Source organism: Chelon labrosus, assembly GCF_963514085.1.
Source record: "Chelon labrosus genome assembly, chromosome: 2".
Taxonomy (NCBI): Eukaryota; Metazoa; Chordata; class Actinopteri; order Mugiliformes; family Mugilidae; genus Chelon; species Chelon labrosus.
Window position 1 is genome coordinate 27,449,086 of NC_140338.1, and position 18,948 is coordinate 27,468,033.

The window sequence follows — 18,948 nt, forward strand, 5'->3', positions numbered from 1 at the left end:
GAAAACATCAGAGAAAAAATCTAAGGAGATTGTAGAAACTACTAAAACTGGGTTAAGAACTGTTCAACGCATTATTAAAAACTGGAAGGATAGTGGGGAACCATCGTCTCTGAGGAAGAAATGTGGTCAGAAAAAAATCCTGATTGATTGTGATATCTATCACTTAAACGTTTGGGCTATGTTTAATAGAGAAAGTAAGAGCATTTCCACATGTACAATGTGAAGGGAACGTAAGGAATACATATTCCAAGATGACAATCCCAGGATTCATTGGGCTCAAAATGTGAAAGAGTGGTTCAGGGAGCATGAGACATCATTTTCACACATGGATTGGCCACCACAGAGTCCAGACCTTAACCCCACTGAGAATCTTTGGCATGTGCTGGAGAAGGCGTTGTGCAGAGGTCAGACTCTCCCATCATCAATACAAGATCTTGGTGAAAAATGAATGCAACACTGGATGGAAATAAATCTTGTGACATTGCAGAAGCTTATCGAAACAATGCCACAGTGAATGTGTGCTGTAATCAAAGCTAAAGATGGTCCAACAAAATATTAGAGTGGATGACCTTTTTATCTTTTTGGTAGCTACTTTTTTTGTCCAGGCAGTGCATTTCAAAATCCAGTGAAAAATAATTATTTAAAAATGTTCATTATTTGATTTACTACATTAGTAAAAAGTTCTTTTTGCTTTTTGGGGTGATCCAGCAACCTTTAGATTACTTATGTTCTACTAACAATAAAATCATCAGGGAGTTGTTTTGTGTCAGACATGACAACTAATTAAGGCGAGGCTTTCGACTTTTTCCTTTCTTACCTCTGCTGCACCTTCTGCTGCACCTTCTCCCGCACCTTCTACTACGCCTGCTGCCTTGGACTGTCCGATGATGCCCACTCCAGCTTCTGAGAAAACACATTGAAAAAAAAAAATGGTCACACATTTGTCTGTGTATAAATACAGCATTCCTGTGCACGGTGAAATATACCTTGCACTTTGTGACATTTATACTTATGAACTATGACCAGGACCACTATCAGTATGAGCAGTATGAGCAGCAGAGCAGGTACAATGACAACCACATAGAGTGCTCCATCTGAAAAACAAAAACCACAAACAGAGCAGGGTAAAAATATACACTTACTGAAAGCACATTGCAGTTTCAAGAGTCCACAGCAGAAGTGGCACTGACTATCAGAGCTGCAGCCTCACTTCTGTCCTTTTGATTTATGGTGGTTGTGTATTTTAACTTCACAGTTCTTTTAACAAGTGGATATTTAATTGACTCACGTTCACTCTAGTATGTTGAATTAGGTTCGACAGTTTCCACAGTAAAGGTTGAGATTACAGTCGTGGTCGGCAGAAAGACTGTTAAAAATAATGTTGATGCATATATTGCTCAGGTAGTTTAAATGTTTTTTAGTCAGTCAGACAGTTCACTACACTGCCACAGAAATGTCTCAACATCTTTCTGATAATTGATAATAGATGGTTATCTCAAAAACTGAGGTTGTTGCACTGACATTTTTAACAGACACTGGTTCCAGAAAAAAATGGAATATAATACTGGTGATCTACTAACTTTTCTTCTTGCAGCATCTCCCACCACTTCACCACTTTGTTGTAATTTTTCTATGAACAAACACTTCAAACCTCTGAATACTGACCATCTCTGTGGACATCACATGTTGGCCTCAAATTCCGATCACTAAAGAGTAATTATAAATGTCAAGGGATGTGACCTTTGCATGTATTTGTGAAAATATTAAAATATTTAGTTAAGATTTAGTCAGCAAATACAGTATGAGAATGGACAAATGAAAACAACCTGAATTAATATGCCATGTGTCCAGTCTGTATAGCGCTGAGTACTTTAGGGAACTGAACAACATGCATTTTCAATGTTGACATTATATTTACAGTTCATATTAATATACCATAGAGTGCCATACTGTGAGATAATATAATCATATTGATGTTATCACTTCATTCTATAATAAACTTCTATAAACTATGATGATTATTAAACCTATGAACACACCAAAATTAGTACACCATTGGAAATGTTCCTAGTGTTGCTGTAGCATCTTATTTAAGCAGTTAAGCTGAGTTAATTCAATAAGTATTGGTAAATGCTGAAAGCATCAACTGATCTAGCCACATATAGAAAGGCTGCTGGGGGTTAAATGAGGTTTTGAGAATGACACATGCTCCTCCAGCTTCTATAACAAGTACTATTTCAGCACACCGTGTACGCTTAGTGTGAAGCACAGGAAACCCATCTTTACTCAGTTGGGTTCAAGGGTTCAGAAAAGGACATTCATTTTATTGTCATAGATCTCACCCACTGACAGCTGAATCTTGGTGTAGTTTCCAGCTCTCCACTGTGAGTCTGAACCACACCAGTACATCCCAGCATCGCCTGCTTCCAGGTTTGTGATCGTCACAGAGAAGGAGTTGGAAGAAACATCATCTTGCAGTGTGAACCTGCTTTGACTCGTCACCATGTCCGTGCAGTTGTTGAAGTAGTCTCCCTTACAGAGGAACTTCCTGTTATTCTGGTGTTGTGGTGGATACGGACACTGCAGAGTGACTGTGCTTCCCACAGTGCCACTCGTGGCGTCTGTCTTCACACAGCACCACACTGTCAGAAAGAGCAACAATATGTAAGAATCACAATGTAGTCTATGTGCAGGCCACATTAGAGATACATGTGCATGTGTTTAATGATTCTACTTTCCTTTAGTTGTTTAGTACATTTTGAGAAGGTGGAAAAGCTTTAGTCATCTTTGCTGTTCTACCATACATTAAATAAGTTTACTGCAATAATATGAGGTATAACTGAGACCTCTGACCTTTGACCTCCAGCTCAACAGCAGAGAAAACATCCAGTCCACTGTTTCTATGGACACCACAAAGATACGACCCAGAATCCTCTTGGTTCAGGTTGGTCGTGTTGACTGTGAATCTTCTTGACTCCTTGTCATTAGTCAGTGTGAAGCGTCCATTTTGTTTGCTTTCAGAGGTGATGACTGCCTGCTGCAGACATGTGGAGGGCTGCTTTCCTCTGCAGATGAACTTCAGGTTGTTCTGGTACTTAAACTCATACGGACAAATGATGGACACTGAACCTCCTTCATGACTTTGAATTTTATCCACATTGTTGCAGCAGTGGTCTGTCAAGAAAAAACAATATTCACTTGATGGATAACTGAATTGCAGACACACTTTTTAAATTTTATTTACCTTGTTCTAATGCCAGCTTTACTTCAGTGTAGATATCTGTTCCAGACCTCTCCACCCCACACCAGTATTTCCCAGCATCCATAGACTGAAGATCAGAGATGGTCACTGTGAAGGTTCGTTTCTTTTTGTCATCATAGATGGAGTATTTGTTCTTCTTTGTTTCTGACGTCGTAATAAGAACATCACTGTCGCCACAGTTGTTCTTACACAGGTACTTCTCATAAGACTCATAACCGTGATCATAGGAGCAGGAAACGTTAACATCTCTGCCCACATATCCAAACACATGGATCACTCCTGCTGCTCTGGTCACATAACTGAGAACAACTGTGAAGAGAAAGATGACATGAAAAGGATATTTCTAACTTCCTGCTGTATAATGACCATTAACAAGTTGTGAACTTACTGCAGAGGATGAACAGCAGGTCTTGAACGATCCACATCTTTAACAGGGAAATATAAAAACTGAAGAGGCTGTTGTTTCAAACCACACTGTGTGAAATATTTTGAGGAAACAACAGTGAGTTTAATGTCGAGCTGAGTTGTGTTAGTGAATATTTACACCCAGCGAGAGACGCATATTCGTTGAGTGTCAGTCATTGGCTGAGTCGTCTGTCAATCTCATCTGAAGCGTAAACACATTAATCTGTGCGTCTCACACAAAGGAATCTACGGGGGATTTTCTGCACGTTTATTAAAACATGAACACAGACTACTGTCGGCCCAAGGTTTTTCTCTTATCTGCGGCTCGGAAAACTCTGCTCTTATAAGGCATCTGCCGTCTCTCGCGTGGTGCATTCACTGTCATCAGGAACATGAAGACACACTGTTCAACTGCAACAACAATGTCAACTAATCGGACGCAACACAACTGAACACAAACAACGTGAGTTTATCAAACCCGCTCATTACAGTAGGCTACACTATACAGTACATCCTTCAAAGTAAAAGTTTTAGGCTTTCACAACTTTATTATATCACCAGCAGTTAAATGGTTTCAAACCACGAAAACAACCACAGCGACATGTGGAGTCACTGAGTCACACTTTCAAATCATTTACTCGCAATTTCCGCTTAAGGTGTGATATTAGTCCCATACAAATGTACATAAATTTGATTGCAGCATAAATTAACATTGTTCTTCTTCTTTTTTTTTTTTTTTTTGTCTTTACTTATTTTGTCTTTCTTATTTTATAATGATATAAAATGCATAAAGTAACAGGCAACCACTGCAGGCAAGTGTTGCTGACAGTAAGGGTAATGACATACCAATCCGACTGTTGCTTGTTTTCTGGTGTCGTTCCGTCAGCAACCATCTGTGGTCCTAGTTCTAGTGGTTGGTCCAGCACTGTTGACCATAGTCAGACCCCTGTTGCAAACTTTTCAGTCAGTTCAGCATATTGAATATTCATTGGAAGGAGGTGGTGAGAGAGATCACTCTGATTGGCTGTTCAGCTCAGAGAAGCCAGGAACTAGAAGAAAAACTGATAGGTAAAGAAAAAAATGCTGAATTTCAAAAGACACAGAGACAGATTTTACATTCAAATGCACAGTTATATTTACAAGAACATGATCCTCTGTCTAGAATGAATGAACTGCAGATCAACTGATGATCAGCATGATTCAGGAGAGGACAGCTCTGTGCAAAGGTTTGTAGCTCTTCCTAGCTACCTAGACTCCGAGCTAATAGCAGCTTTTCCAGTTTCCCAGCAGTGTTATTGCCTTTTGCACAGACACAGAACCTATGTGGCAACTGGCTGTAGTCTTTGTAGTGTTTCAAGTGCAACTTTCTGGACCAGACACAGACCACTTGAAATGACGTTACAGTCTGCCTTCTTTGTCATATATTTCTTTGATGCTGGTTTGGTGCGTCCGTACATTAAGGGTGTATGGGTCAGCCAGAGAAGTAACTCTTGTTTTTACACTTTGGTCTTTGCATTAAACAAAGAAGTTTGGCGCTCTGCTGCTGCTACAAACCCAGCTCTGAGCAAACTGCATCTCCTGGATCATCACAAATCTATAAGAAAACAATAGCATATGATCAAAGCCGTTTCTTGCTATAACGAGGCGAATGCTTAGGGCCCCCAAGCCACCAGGGGGCCCCAAAGCTGCATGTTCATCCTCATCTGAGAAAATGTCCTGTCTTTATCTGTAGCTATTTCTGTGTTTGTTAGATCCTTTATATGCTTCAAAATAAACGCAGGTCAGGATATAAATAAAATAAACTGCAATGATAAGCTGTGGACGGTGTTTTTGTGGTAATATTGCGTCACATTCGTTGGACCCATTGGTTGGACCGCACTGTCGCAAAGTGAGTGACGTAGCGGGCCGCCGACAGGTGTGATGGGCATGATTGACAGCTATCCATCATAACCGTTAGCGAGAATATTAAACAAAACAAATACAGTAATGGGATAAAAAAAAAAAGAAGTTATCTCAGTTTCACGGAAAACGGAAGAAAAAGAAAACGGAGGAAGAAAAACGGTCAAAAGATAAAGGTAGGCTAAGGCATTTGTTGGTGACGTGGGCTCGATAGGCGGAGGTGAAATGCCGTTTAGCAAGTTTGTTTATTTGTCCTGCTAGCCAGCTAGCTAACCCTGGATAAATGTTAGCTAAGTGGCTAGGATTTGTTCGTTATAAACTCAGCTTTGGTGTTTGCTTCATGAAAGTTGGCTAATACAAAATTAGTATGTCTCATGTTACGAACTGTCTGTCCTGCCACGGTCATAACTGACCGACTCAAGACCCCTTTATTCATATTCTTCATATTATTATTTTTATTGTCAGGGCCGTTTCTAGCTTCGTGGGGGGCCTTCCTAACCCATGCAGTTGTTTTGCACAGACTCCAGTGGTGCACAATTGTCACTTTCTATATTTATTTTACTTACTTGCCTATTTTTTATTCTCAGTTAGCTAATTTTATTCTATTTTTATACTCTTACTTTTACTGGCTTGCACCGGGACCAGGGTAACTAATTTCGTTCCACCTCATGTACCAACATGTGTGTAATGACAATAACACTCCTTGAATCCATCTAAGGGTTTGGAATCTCTTCATCATAGTTTGACAAACTAGGGGCCCCCAAACAGCATCTCGCATAGGGCCCCCACGAAGCTAGAAACAGCCCTGCTCAGATGAACTGTTTGAGGGGTTATCTGCTGTTTTCGACCTGAAAGACAGTGCTTGGAGTAACCAGGTTTTAGTTGCCGGCTTTAATAGACAATGCATTAAGTTTAAGTGACATTGAGGTTGGTAAACTGAACTTTTCTGAGTTAAACCAGTTGAAGGGTAAAAGTGTTTGTATTGTTTATGCATTTATATGTGGTACAGCAATGAGAGTATTTCCTTAAAAAAGAGGGACAATTCATTTACAGTATTTTCCTAAAAGAAAAGGGACATTTTAATTTGAAGGTTTAAAAAGATCATTTATATTTTTATTGCACTTCCTTATTTTGTTACAAATAATAATTTCATTAAGTAAATAATTGAGAACTATTTTTCTAAAATCCTGTGTTGTGTTGTTTTATTACTTACCTGGAAAAGGGGGAAGTAGTTTATTCAAAGAGACACAGACATTTTGGTTTAAAATCCTCATTAAAACTATAACTTATGAAAGGTGATTAAATAGGTTGGTTAAAAATATTTCATGTACGTACTATTAACTGTAATAATAAAAGTCATCAGCAGAGAGTGCAGTTTGACACGTTAACCACAAGTCAGTATGTTTTGTCGTGGTCCTGATCAGAAGCTCCACACAGATACAAAGAGAACTCCAAATTTATTCATCAGCAGTCGTTTTGTTTTGTCATGAGGAACTTTTTACTTTTTACTTACAGTGCTTGAAATGAGTGACCATCCTTAACATGTATATAACATGCACATGCGCATAATATCTATGTTTCGCCTGTTATCTTTTTACTGTCAAAATCTCATGACTACAGATGAATGTATCCTCCAGACATATGTTGTTGAAAAATGATTAAAACACATCCATTAATAATGTTTCTAGACTAACATGGACACTGTGGTTTATACAGAGTCATCCCTCATACACCATCCTAATCACATGCAGTCATGTCAAATACCATGACAGAAAATAGTTCCTACAAATCTGACCTCTGTTCAGTTTGAATATTACAGTAATACATGGTTACCTGTTGATGTCTCTGTTTTCCCTAACTGAGTCAAAGGTTTGAACTGAGAGTGTTCGTATCATGTAACATGTAAAGACAACAATACTAATGTAATGCTTCATGGACAAGTAAACTCTCTGTGTCACAGTTTATTTATTTACAGAAATGACTGCATTTGGTGGATACATTTACTCACATGAGGATTTCAGATGTATTAAACACCACTGGCAACTGCTGAGACGATGCAAACACAGTTAGGACTGGTGTCTGTCATATTAGCTACAGTACATATCTGTTGTTGTGATGAAGTTTTGGTAGGTACACTGTTGATCCTCATCTGCGTTCATTTCATGGCTCACCGTGCTCTGAGGAACTGATGAGCCAGTGTCTAAGTATGCTGCCTCTGCTCAAGAATCATAAATCCACAAAGAACATGAGACAGATAAATAGATGAGACTGATGGTTAGTCATTGTATACAGACTGAACTTACTGTCAAGAACTTACTGCAGAGGATGAACAGCAGGTCTTGAATGGTCCACATCTTCAACAGGAAAATATAAAAATATAATTCACCTGGAATGGTTTTCAATCAAACTCATATAGGTTCCCACCTGGCAAATTTAGGGGACAGTTCAGAGTCTTGAATCAAAAAAATATTCAATGCAGCACGTGCAGATAACAGTTCTGATTTTTATCCAATTCAGCTAGCCGAGATTCAAAAAGTTTACACTGCTTATTCTTCCCACATCTTTTGGATGTAACAAAAGACATAATCAATCCACAGGAGTATCCCAGAGGACAGAGGGATTATCTGTGGATTGTGAGTTGATAGAATAAAAAATTTTAAATTCTGAAGAAAAGTAGGAGATAAACTTGTCATCTCTGAGGAGATAAGGTTGAAATCTCCAGCGCTGTGTCGATGCCTTGTCCTCAGTGAGAGAATATACCAAATAAAGGGGGGCATGGTCTGATAACACAATGTTGCCTATAGAACATGATAAGAGACTTTTTTGAGGAGGGGATGAAAAAGTAATCAATTCTGGTATAGCTTTTATGTGGGACCAAAAAAAAAAGTGAATCAGTAAGATGAAGCTGCCTCCACACATCAGAATATTCAATATCATGACATATATTAGTGAGAACCCGCACTTGCTTCGAAGGGGGAGAAATGTCAGATGGAAGTTTGTCAAGAGAGGGATTAAGGTGACAATTGAAAAGTCACAGGAATACGCTGGAGGATAATATGCATAAATGTTACCTCTTTTTCTGTGAGTTTTCCTTTAACAATTATATCTTTAACACAATCAAGAGACCTACATGCCAGCTTTTTACTAATCAAAATGGCTATGCCCCTACTGAAAGAAGAATATGAAGTAGCAAAGACTTACCCCACCAAACTCCTTTGCAATTTAGCATTATCCTTGTCCTCCAGGTGTCCAAATTCTCTGTGAGGGCGCTGACCTGCTTTTCCAGCTCCACAATCCTCAGCTCTTGTGCTGCAGAGGAGTTTTCAACTTCAAGTAGTCTAGCCTCTGCTTCATCTAGCCGCTTGCTAGCCGCCTGGAGCTCCGTAGCAAGCTTATGGATAGTCTCGGCCAGAGGGCTAAGGTTTTCATCAATAACTTTAATAATGTTGTGAGTCATTACGCTCAGAGCTTTAGCAAGGGCAGGGTCAAGCCCATCTGCGTTTTACAGTTCGGCCTGGTCGCCATCTTGTGTATCGGACGGGGTGTCTTTTTTGTCTTTATTTCCTCTGGTTCTTCCCATCTTGTCGAAAGATTGTGGCCAATAGTTTTCCAAAGGACATAGCTTGTTGTGTTCATAACAAAAATCGCTTATAGCGACCGGTTGTTGTCAGGCTAATGACAAAATTAGCACCAAGTGGTACAGAGCCCTAGCAAAAGCGTCTGCTCAGCTCACCGCCATCACGTGACCCCCTCACACAGGGTTAACATCAGCACCCTGTCAGCCCCCATGGTTCAGAATTCTGTACTTTAATTACACACTCACATTCTACACAATGAAGGCAAGAAGGACGATCCAAGTGAAAGCACAGCCAGGCATGTACAGTCCACTGCTTTATTTTAACCAACCCTGAACACAGGCAGGCAGATTGGTAAATGATCAAAATGTCAAACTTAGAGAAGAAAACATTTATGCAGTATAAATACACAAGTAAGCAACATTTATGGACTCATTCATGCTTGTTAAATTCAATCTTGTGTCTTTTTTAATGATGTAACAGTGAAGCCGTGTAACAGAGAGACTGTATGTTGGACCCTTGAGTATCAAACTCTGTTTACTGGAAGTTAAACTGACTGGACAAGTAAAAGAACAGAAGTATTATAATAGACCCTACTTCAAGTAATAAAGTGAAAGTACTCAATCTAAATCCCTCATGAGACCATACGAAAACAATTCCAGTTACTGGATCTGTTATAAACATGTAGGGCAGTAAAAAGTATAAAGCATGGGAACCTGTAATATTCATTACTACACATGTGTACTGAACTACACCACATAGATAAATGTTCCTTGTTACTTTGAACTTCTCTTTCTGAATGTCTTTATTTGTATCAGTTAGTTTTTATATAGAGAAGGTACATTTTGAGTATTTGGCTAAAGTGGTTACCCTCAATTTCAAACAAGGAATGTAGATTGCATCATCAACACTAAACACTACTAGGTATTAGCAAATGCGTATCTGAGTAAAAGCCATGAATATACAGTATACATAATAACTACATCTCAAAATTCAGCAGTAAGTAGACACATGGAAATTCTCATTACAGTAGATTTCTTCCGTTGTTGCGGCGTTTTCATAAATTGTTTGGTCGTCATCTGCGTGGCCGTCGTCGTGACAAGCTTCCTGCAATTTGGAGGTCGTCTGCTTTGGGAACATTACAGTTTCTTGATTGGCATAAATCTGAAACAGAATCGACATACAACAAAGGAGAAGTTGTTATGGACATATAAAAAAAAGTTGCCACATGGATTTAACTAAGCAAATAGGTACGAGTCTTCTATTGCAGGGGTTCCCAAACTTTTCCATGCCAAGGCCCCCCAAACAGCATTAGCTTCTGGCTGAGGACCCCCTTCGCAAACCCACAGACAATGCTACAAAATATGTAAAGAAACATCAACTTTTAGAGTGTTTTTTCTTACTTTTATTCACTATATAATAATATAATAATGATTAAAAATAATTAAGATTATATTTTTGCATTTTTGCATTTTTCTTATCTTCCCTCCAATTGTCTGAGGCCCCCCTAGCGCCCCCTGAAAACCACTGTCCATGCAGTAATTGGATAATTACTGCATGGGTGATTATCTTTCAGCTGGCAACAAGTTATTTAACCACAGCTAATGCAATGAGTAGCTTCTCATGTCAAAAAACACAGCCTGTGGTCATGGAAAAGATGTTAGTCTGAGAAGGGTCAAATCATTGGCATTCATTATTAATACACAGGATTAGATGTTACAATCCCTTGTGCCAAAATCCTAGGCAAAACACATTTAGAGGCCCTGTCCAACTGAGAAACTCTACCAAACCTACGGTCATGTGATATGACGATTAACCTATAATCTACATCAGGGGTGCCCACACTTTTTTGGCTTGCGAGCTACTTTTACAATGACCAAGTCACAGTGATCTACCCGTGTATACGTGTGTGTGTGTGTGTATATGTATATATCATAATTGTTGCTACAGTGTTAAAAGCTCTATCCATCTTTGCTGCTCTTTAAGAAAGACAGTAGTCTTGAGTTGTTGTTGAAGTTGTGCGTGGCTGTGGATGTATGCCGCTGAACTGAGAGTATGTTGCAAATGAATTAAAAATATATAAAGATGAACGCGATCTACCTGCACTACCTCCGCGATCTACCGGTCGATCGCGATCGACGTAATGAGCACCCCTGATCTACATGAACTAAGTAAGTGCTGCTGGCTTGTAGGCCCACAGAGCAGCAGAGGATACTTCAAACCTTGTTAAATATGAGCTAAATATATGGTGCTGGCTAGATTAACCTAAAATCTTAATGAACTAAGTAAATGCTGCTGGCTTGTAGGCCCACAGAGCAGCAGAGGATAATTCAAACCTTATGAAAAATAAACTAACCAAATGCTGCTGGCTTGTATGGCCCGCTCAGCAGCTAACCAAACAAAGAAATATCGCTACCAACCAACATGAAGACATCAGATACCTGGCCTAGTCAACAGCAGTATGCAGCATGTCATTGGGGTTTTCAAGTGGGCACCTCCCTTCACCGATGTTTCGTTAAGTTAGGCCCACGACACCTCGAGAAGGCTTAACAGTGACTTCCAGCGTCCTGGAGTCACCCCCCTCCATGCTGCCACTGCACAACCCCGTTTTTTTCACCATTCAGTGACTATCAACAACTAATATTTCAATCATTAGCCTAGTCCTTTTATAAATCACGAACCAATCGACCACATCTATCATGATTTGCAAACACACTTAAGTCATGCAGCCATCCCTACCTTTAGTGAACTCCCCAGCTAGCATGCTTCCTACACACTCATAGCCACTTGCTCGATCTCTCTGCTGCCCGGGACATGTTGCATACCGCAGTCCTCTGGCTTTTTCCACATATGCCCAGCTCGCTCAGAAGAGCAATTTTGATTTTGCCACAAATCCACGGCAGCCTACTTCTACCAGGCAGACATGAGGCCTCCAGCCATTCTGCTCTGCGTCTGCTACTAACTCTGCATACTTAGCTCTCTTATGCTCGTTAGCCTCCTCAACTCAATCTTCCCACGGGACAGTGAATTCTATGAAATAGACTACTTTTTCTGGCTCAGACCATAACAGCAGATTTGGCCGTAGTCGGGCGCTAACTATCTCGGCTGGAATAACCAGCTGTTCATTTAAATCCGCCCTCATCTCCCAGGCTCCTCCTACTCTTAGCAGTCCCATGTTATGCCTGATGCCTGCTAGTCTAGCCTTTTCTCCCTCCCGTACAAACTTAATGCGTCTATTCTCTCTGTTAACGGCCATGGAATTTACATTCATCCGTTTTTCCTCAGTTGCAGTGGCTAAACATTTCAGTACCTGATTGTGACGCCAGGTGTAACGTCCTTGGGAAAGACTAACCTTACAACCTGTCAGAATATAGCTAAGCGTGCATACACAAGTGCATAGTGGGCAGGCAGCATCCTCACCTACCCACTGGTTTAGGTTCTGGGGAGTTGGCAGCATAGACATTTATACATAGACGTCTCATTGAGCGCCATATTAGAGGAGGCAGCGCTGTCCCGTGAACCAATACGAGTCATGGAATGAACTTTATTAAGCGTCTTCTACAAAGTACTATAAGCATTTACACATTCACACACGAACGTATATATTCAGGAAACCGATAGGAACCAAAAACAACGTCTAACATTCTAAGTAGCTAATGTTACAGACGTTATTTTTGGTTCCTATAGCTTCTCTGAATATATATGTTCGTGTGTGATTGTGTAAATGCTTATAGTACTTTGTAGAAGACGCTTAATAAAGTTCACTTCATTGACTCGTATTGGTTCGTGGGACAGAGCTGCCTCCTCCAATATGGCGGTGAAGAAGTAAACTTTGAAGGGACATTGAAATTGATACGTCTGGGGCAATTCCAGCCATATGTTGATCTTTCCTGTCTCTGCTCCCCTGCTGATCAGAGTTTCCTGATCATACTCCTTTGTCTACCCTCCCCATCTCCTCTCCCCTGCTGATCAGAGCCTTGATCATACTACCTGAGTGTCACTCCTTTGTCCTTTTTGTCCTTTTGTTCTGACCATGTCTGGGAGCCACCCCTGCCCCCTACTGAGTTCACCCTCCCGTGTAAAGTTGCCCTTAACTGACCAATATACATCCACTATACGATCTATTCAGGAACTGTCTGCAACCACACCTGGGGACAGGGTATATCTGTGCTCTGGCCCTGCATTCAGGGTCAGTCTCTGGTCTCAGACCCACTCTGTGTCGGTAGGCTCACCATGACCTGAAACTCCAATAAACCTGCACCACTTCAGCAAACTTGGAACTAGACTTGGATTGTTTTTTTTCTTCAACAGCGGCGACATTGACGTATCGCAACAACGGGCCAACCCGCTTAATGAGGCGTCTATGTATATATGTCTATGGTTGGCAGCACATCATAAGTAGCCCCTATCATAAATCTAATCCTGCTGGCCTCCATGCTCCAAAGCTCTCTCCACTTCAACTTCCTTTTCTCCACACTCTCCCAGTTCACCCATTGACCCTGCTTAGCCTGCGACACTGCCTTAGTGCATGTAACTGCTTCGTCTTGTTTCTGTATCTCTTCCACTGCCATCTTTCTCCTTTCTACTACCGATGCCTTGCTCCACAGAGGTTTCCCTGTGCCCAGCCCTAGGCCTCCACGCCCTTGCTGTACATTGCCTATGATATCCCTATGCTTAAGAGCTGCCTGTGCTTGCTGTACTGCCTCTTTTGGGTTACACTTCCTCCCTGTCTTAACAGTGGGCGCTGTGCTCCTACCCACTGGATCCTTCAATTGAGTAAGAGTCATTTCCACTCTAACTTTAGCACACTTAAACTACTCTGTTAGGCTGGTAACTGGGAGCTCCAAAATGCCTTTCCCATACAAAGCTGCACCGCTTAAGCAGCAGCCACTTTCTGATAGATGAATTAATCATCCTTTCTAACTTTTCTACCTTTGAAAGGGCAGTAAACCAAATTGCAAGCACCACAATTTTAACTTCCCTGGTAGCCCTGACCAGTCTATGCTTGAAATGCCTTGAATGATTTCCTGCCTCAACCCTTCAAACTGCACTTTATCACTGAGATTTGCATCATACCATCTTCCCAAACTCTTCACTGGCTTCTCCAGCACTGTGGGAACCATCTCATCATTTATAACAAACTTCTTATCTACTAACTTTCCTTTAACAATTGAAATACTCCTAGATTTAATAGGCTTCACTTTCATCCTAGCCCACTGCAGGTTGTTGTTTAGATCTCAGGGCTAATATTGAAAGTAAGAGTATTTCCACACGTACAATGCGAATGGAACTCAAGGGATTGGGACTGAACAGCTGTGTAGCCTTAAGAAAACCACTAATCTGTGAGGCTAACTGGGAAAAAAAGGCTTCAATTTGCTAGGCAGCATAAAGATTGGAGCAATGGAAGAAGGTCATGTGGTCTGATGAGTCCAGATTTACCCTGTTCCAGAGTGATGGGGGCATCAGGGTAAGAAGAGAGGCAGATGAAGTGATGCACCTATCATGCCTAGTGCCTACTGTACAAGCCTGTGAAGGCAGTGCTATGATCTGGGGTTGCTGCAGTTTCTCAGGTCTAGGTTCAGCAACATTATGTGTCCAAAGAATGAGGTCAGCTGACTACCTGAATATACTGAATAACCAGGTTATTCCATCAATGGATTTTTTCTTCCCTGATGGCACGGGCATATAAGATGACAATGCCAGGATTCAAAATGTGAAAGAGTGGTTCAGGGAGCATGAGACATCATTTTCACACATGGGTTGGCCACCACAGAGTCCAGACCTTAACCCCATTGAGAATCTTTGGGATGTGCTGGAGAAGGCTTTGTGTAGTGGTCAGACTCCCCCATCATCAATACAAGATCTTGGTGAAAGATTAATCCAACACTGGATGGAAATAAATCTTGTGACATTGCAGAAGCTTATTGAAACAATGCCACAGTGAATACGTGCTATAATCAAAGCTAAAGGTGGTCCAACAAAATATTAGAGTGGATGACTTTTTTTTTGGTGGCTACTTTTTTTCGGTCAGGCAGTGCATTTCAAAATCCAGTGATAAGTAATAATTTAAAAAATTAACATTATTTGATTTACTACATTAGTAAAAAGCTATTTTTGCTTTTTGGGATGATCCAGCAACCTTTAGATTACTTATGTCCTACTAACAATAAAATCATCAGGGAGTTGTTTTGTGTCAGACATGACAACAAATTAAGGCGAGGGTTTCGACTTTTTCCTTTCTTACCTCGGCTGCGCCTTCTGCTGCGCCTTCTGGTACGCCTGCTGCCTGGGACTGTTCGATGATGCCCACTCCAGCTTCTGAGAAAACACAAAACAAAAAAATGGTCACACATTGTCTGTGTATAAATACAGCATTTCCATGCACCGTGAAATATACCTTGCACTTTGTGACATTTATACTTATGAACTATGATCAGGACCACTATCAGTATGAGCAGCAGAGCAGGTACAATGGCAACCACATACAGTGCTCCATCTGAAAAACAAAAACCACAAACAGAGCAGGGTAAAAATATACACTTCCTGAAAGCACATTGCAGTTTCAAGAGTCCACAGCAGAAGTGGCACTGACTATCAGAGCTGCAGCCTCACTTTTAATTATTTTAACATCACAGTTCTTTTAACAAGTGGATATTTAATTGACTCACGTTCACTCACTGGAGACAATAACTGTAGAACCATAAAACCTCAACCAAAACCAACCCCTGTTTATCACATATGTTTGATCTTACCTCAGTGACACACACACACACCCACGCACACGTACCTTCAAGTAGTTTGCCAGCAGAGTATGTTGAATTTGTTTTGACAGTTTCCACAGTGAAGGTTGAGATTACAGTCGTGGTCGGCAGAAAGACTGTTAGAGAAAAATAATGTTGATTTATATATTGCTCAGACAGTTTAAATGTTTTTTAGTCAGTCGGACAGTTCAACAACTGAGGTTGTTGCACTGACATTTTTAACAGACACTGGTTCCAGAAAAATATGGAATATAATACTGGTGATCTATTAACTTTTCTTCTTGCAGCATCTCCCACCACTTCACCACTTTGTTCTGTAATTCTTCTATGAACAAACACTTCAAACCTCTGAATCTCAGTGGACATCACATGTTGGCATCAAGCTCAGATCACTAAGTCAACCATCAGCTTTTGTGTCAAGTAATTATAAATGTCAGGGGATGTGACCTTTGCATGTATTTGTGAAAATATTAGAAGATTATTAGAAGATTTAGTCAGCAAATACAGTATGAGAATGGACAAATGAAAACAACCTGAATTAATATGCCATGTGTCCAGTCTATATAGCACTGAGTACTTTCGGGAACTGAACAACTTGCATTTTCAATGTTGACATTAAATTTACAATTCAAATGATGGTTTTATTGAGTTTAGAGCTTAAACAGTTGAGTGAGAAATATACCATAGAGTGCCATACTGTGAGATAATACAATCACATTGATGTTATCACTTTATTCTATAATAAACTTCTATAAACTATGATGATTAATAAACCTATGAACACTGAATTAGTACAGCATTGGAAATGTTCCTGGTGTTGCTGTAGCATCTTATTTAAGCAGTTAAGCTGAGTTAATTCAATAAGTATTGGTAAATGCTGAAAGCAACAACTGATCTAGCAAGATATAGAAAGGCTGCTGGGGGTTAAATGACATATACTCCTCTAGCTTCTATAACAAGTACTTTTTTCAGGACACTGTGTACGCTTGGTGTGAAGCACTGTCTACAAGGAAACCCATATTTACTCATATTGTTTAATGATTCTACTTTCCTTTAGTTGTTTAGTACATTTTTGAGAAGGTGGAAAAGCTTTAGTCATCTTTGCTGTTCTACCATACATTAAATAAGTTTACTGCAATAATATGAGGTATAACTGAGACCGCTAACCTTTGACCTCCAGCTCAACAGCAGAGAAAACATCCAGTCCACTGTTTCTATGGACACCACAAAGATACGACCCAGAATCCTCTTGGTTCAGGTTGGTAATGTTGACTGTGAATCTTCTTGACTCCTTGCCATCAGTCAGTGTGAAGCGTCCATTTTGTTTGCTGTCAGAGGTGATGACTGCCTGCTGCAGACATGTGGAGGGCTGCTTTCCTCTGCAGATGAACTTCAGGTTGTTCTGGTACTCAAACTCATACGGACAAATGATGGACACTGAACCTCTTTCATGACTTTGAATTTTATCCACATTGTTGCAGCAGCGGTCTGTCAAGAAGAAACAATATTTACTGGATGGATAACTGAATTGCAGACACACTTTTTAAATTTTATTTACCTTGTTCTAATTCCAGCTTTACTTCAGTGTAGATATCGTTGAAAAACCTTGTCACCCCACACTGATATTTCCCAGCATCCATAGACTGAAGATCAGAGATGGTCACTGTGAAGGTTTGTTTCTTTTTGTCATCATAGATGGAGTATTTGTTCTTCTTTGTTTCTGACGTCGTAATAAGAACATCACTGTCGCCACAGTCGTTCTTGCACAGGTACTTCTCATAAGACTCATAACCCTGATCATAGGAGCAGGAAATGTCAACATCTCTGCCCACATATCCAGACACATGGATCACTCCTGCTGCTCTGGTCACATAACTGAGAACAACTGTGAAGAGAAAGATGACATGAAAAAGATATTTCTAATTTCCTGCTGTATAATGACCATTAACAAGGTGTGATTCTCTGCCATCAGCCATTTCTATTATAGTCAATAAAAGTGAGTAAAACAGATATATTTACTCATTTAATGTCAAGAACTTACTGCAGAGGATGAACAGCAGGTCTTGAACGGTCCACATCTTGAACAGGAAAATATAAAAACTGAAGAGGCTGTTGATACTACGCTGTGTGAAATATTTTGAGGAAACAACTGTACACTAACTGTTCAACACATCTGATTGCTACATTTAACACCCACAACATGTGATATGTAGTGGTGGCTGTGGTGGTTAGCACTGATGCCTCACAGCAAGAAGATTCCAGGTTCAAATCCAGGCTGACTGGGGCCTTTGCATGTTCTCCCTGTGTCCGGCTTCCTCCCACTGTCCAAAGACATGTTGGTTAGATTCTAAATTGGCCGTAGGTGTGAATGAGTGTGTATAGCTGTCTGTCTCTCTGTGTCAGCCCTGCGATGGACTGGTGACCTGTCCATGGTGTAACTAGCTGGGATAGGCTCCAGCACTTCACAGGACAAGCAGTTACAGAGGATGAATGAATGAACATGTGATGTTCAAGCTTGCAAATGATAAAATATGGAAATTCCTCAGTTCTGTATTCATGTCAACAGTATTAACGAGGGTCAAATGACCTCAGTGTTGCATCCATTTTTGAAAAGAGGAGGAAGAAAATGCTTTAGGATTCTTTCAAAATAAATCCGTTAATGGGATTGCTTGTGAGAGCATGTTGTAGAGTATATTTTTTCATGTTTGTATTTTATTAAAAGCATCGCTGTGACCGGATCTTTGCAGTTTCATCATATCATGCAAACAAATGCAATAAAGGCTTTTCTAATTTATCATTTTGAAAGAATGGACAAATAAAAAGAAACCTTAAATCTGTCTGGAATATGAGTTAATACAAGGCATGTGCTCAGTCTTTGTAACAGAGTGCTGAAGAGCACAAAAAACAATCAGTTTTATTATCATAAAGTAGTTTGTAATTATAATCTTATTTCATTTTTCCTTCGTGTTTTGTATTTATTTAGCTTTAAAGGTTATTTACAGAAGAAAAGTTTTCATGCATTTACTATGAGCAGGATGTCATGGTT

At 40.1% G+C, this 18,948-nt stretch overlaps 1 protein-coding gene across 1 annotated transcript; it reads right to left on the reverse strand.

Annotated features, from left to right (window-relative positions):
* Positions 1-2,752: 2,752 nt before the first annotated feature.
* LOC311494859 (polymeric immunoglobulin receptor-like) lies at positions 2,753-17,991 on the reverse strand. The gene is made up of 8 exons (XM_084554118.1): positions 17,944-17,991; positions 17,461-17,787; positions 17,070-17,390; positions 15,539-15,637; positions 15,386-15,459; positions 10,170-10,305; positions 3,245-3,571; positions 2,753-3,174 (listed from the first exon to the last, which is right to left on the reverse strand). Exons 1-8 carry the CDS (start codon positions 17,978-17,980, stop codon positions 2,816-2,818), a joined length of 1,680 nt encoding a protein of 559 aa, XP_084410244.1. The 5' UTR covers positions 17,981-17,991; the 3' UTR covers positions 2,753-2,815.
* Positions 17,992-18,948: the final 957 nt, after the last annotated feature.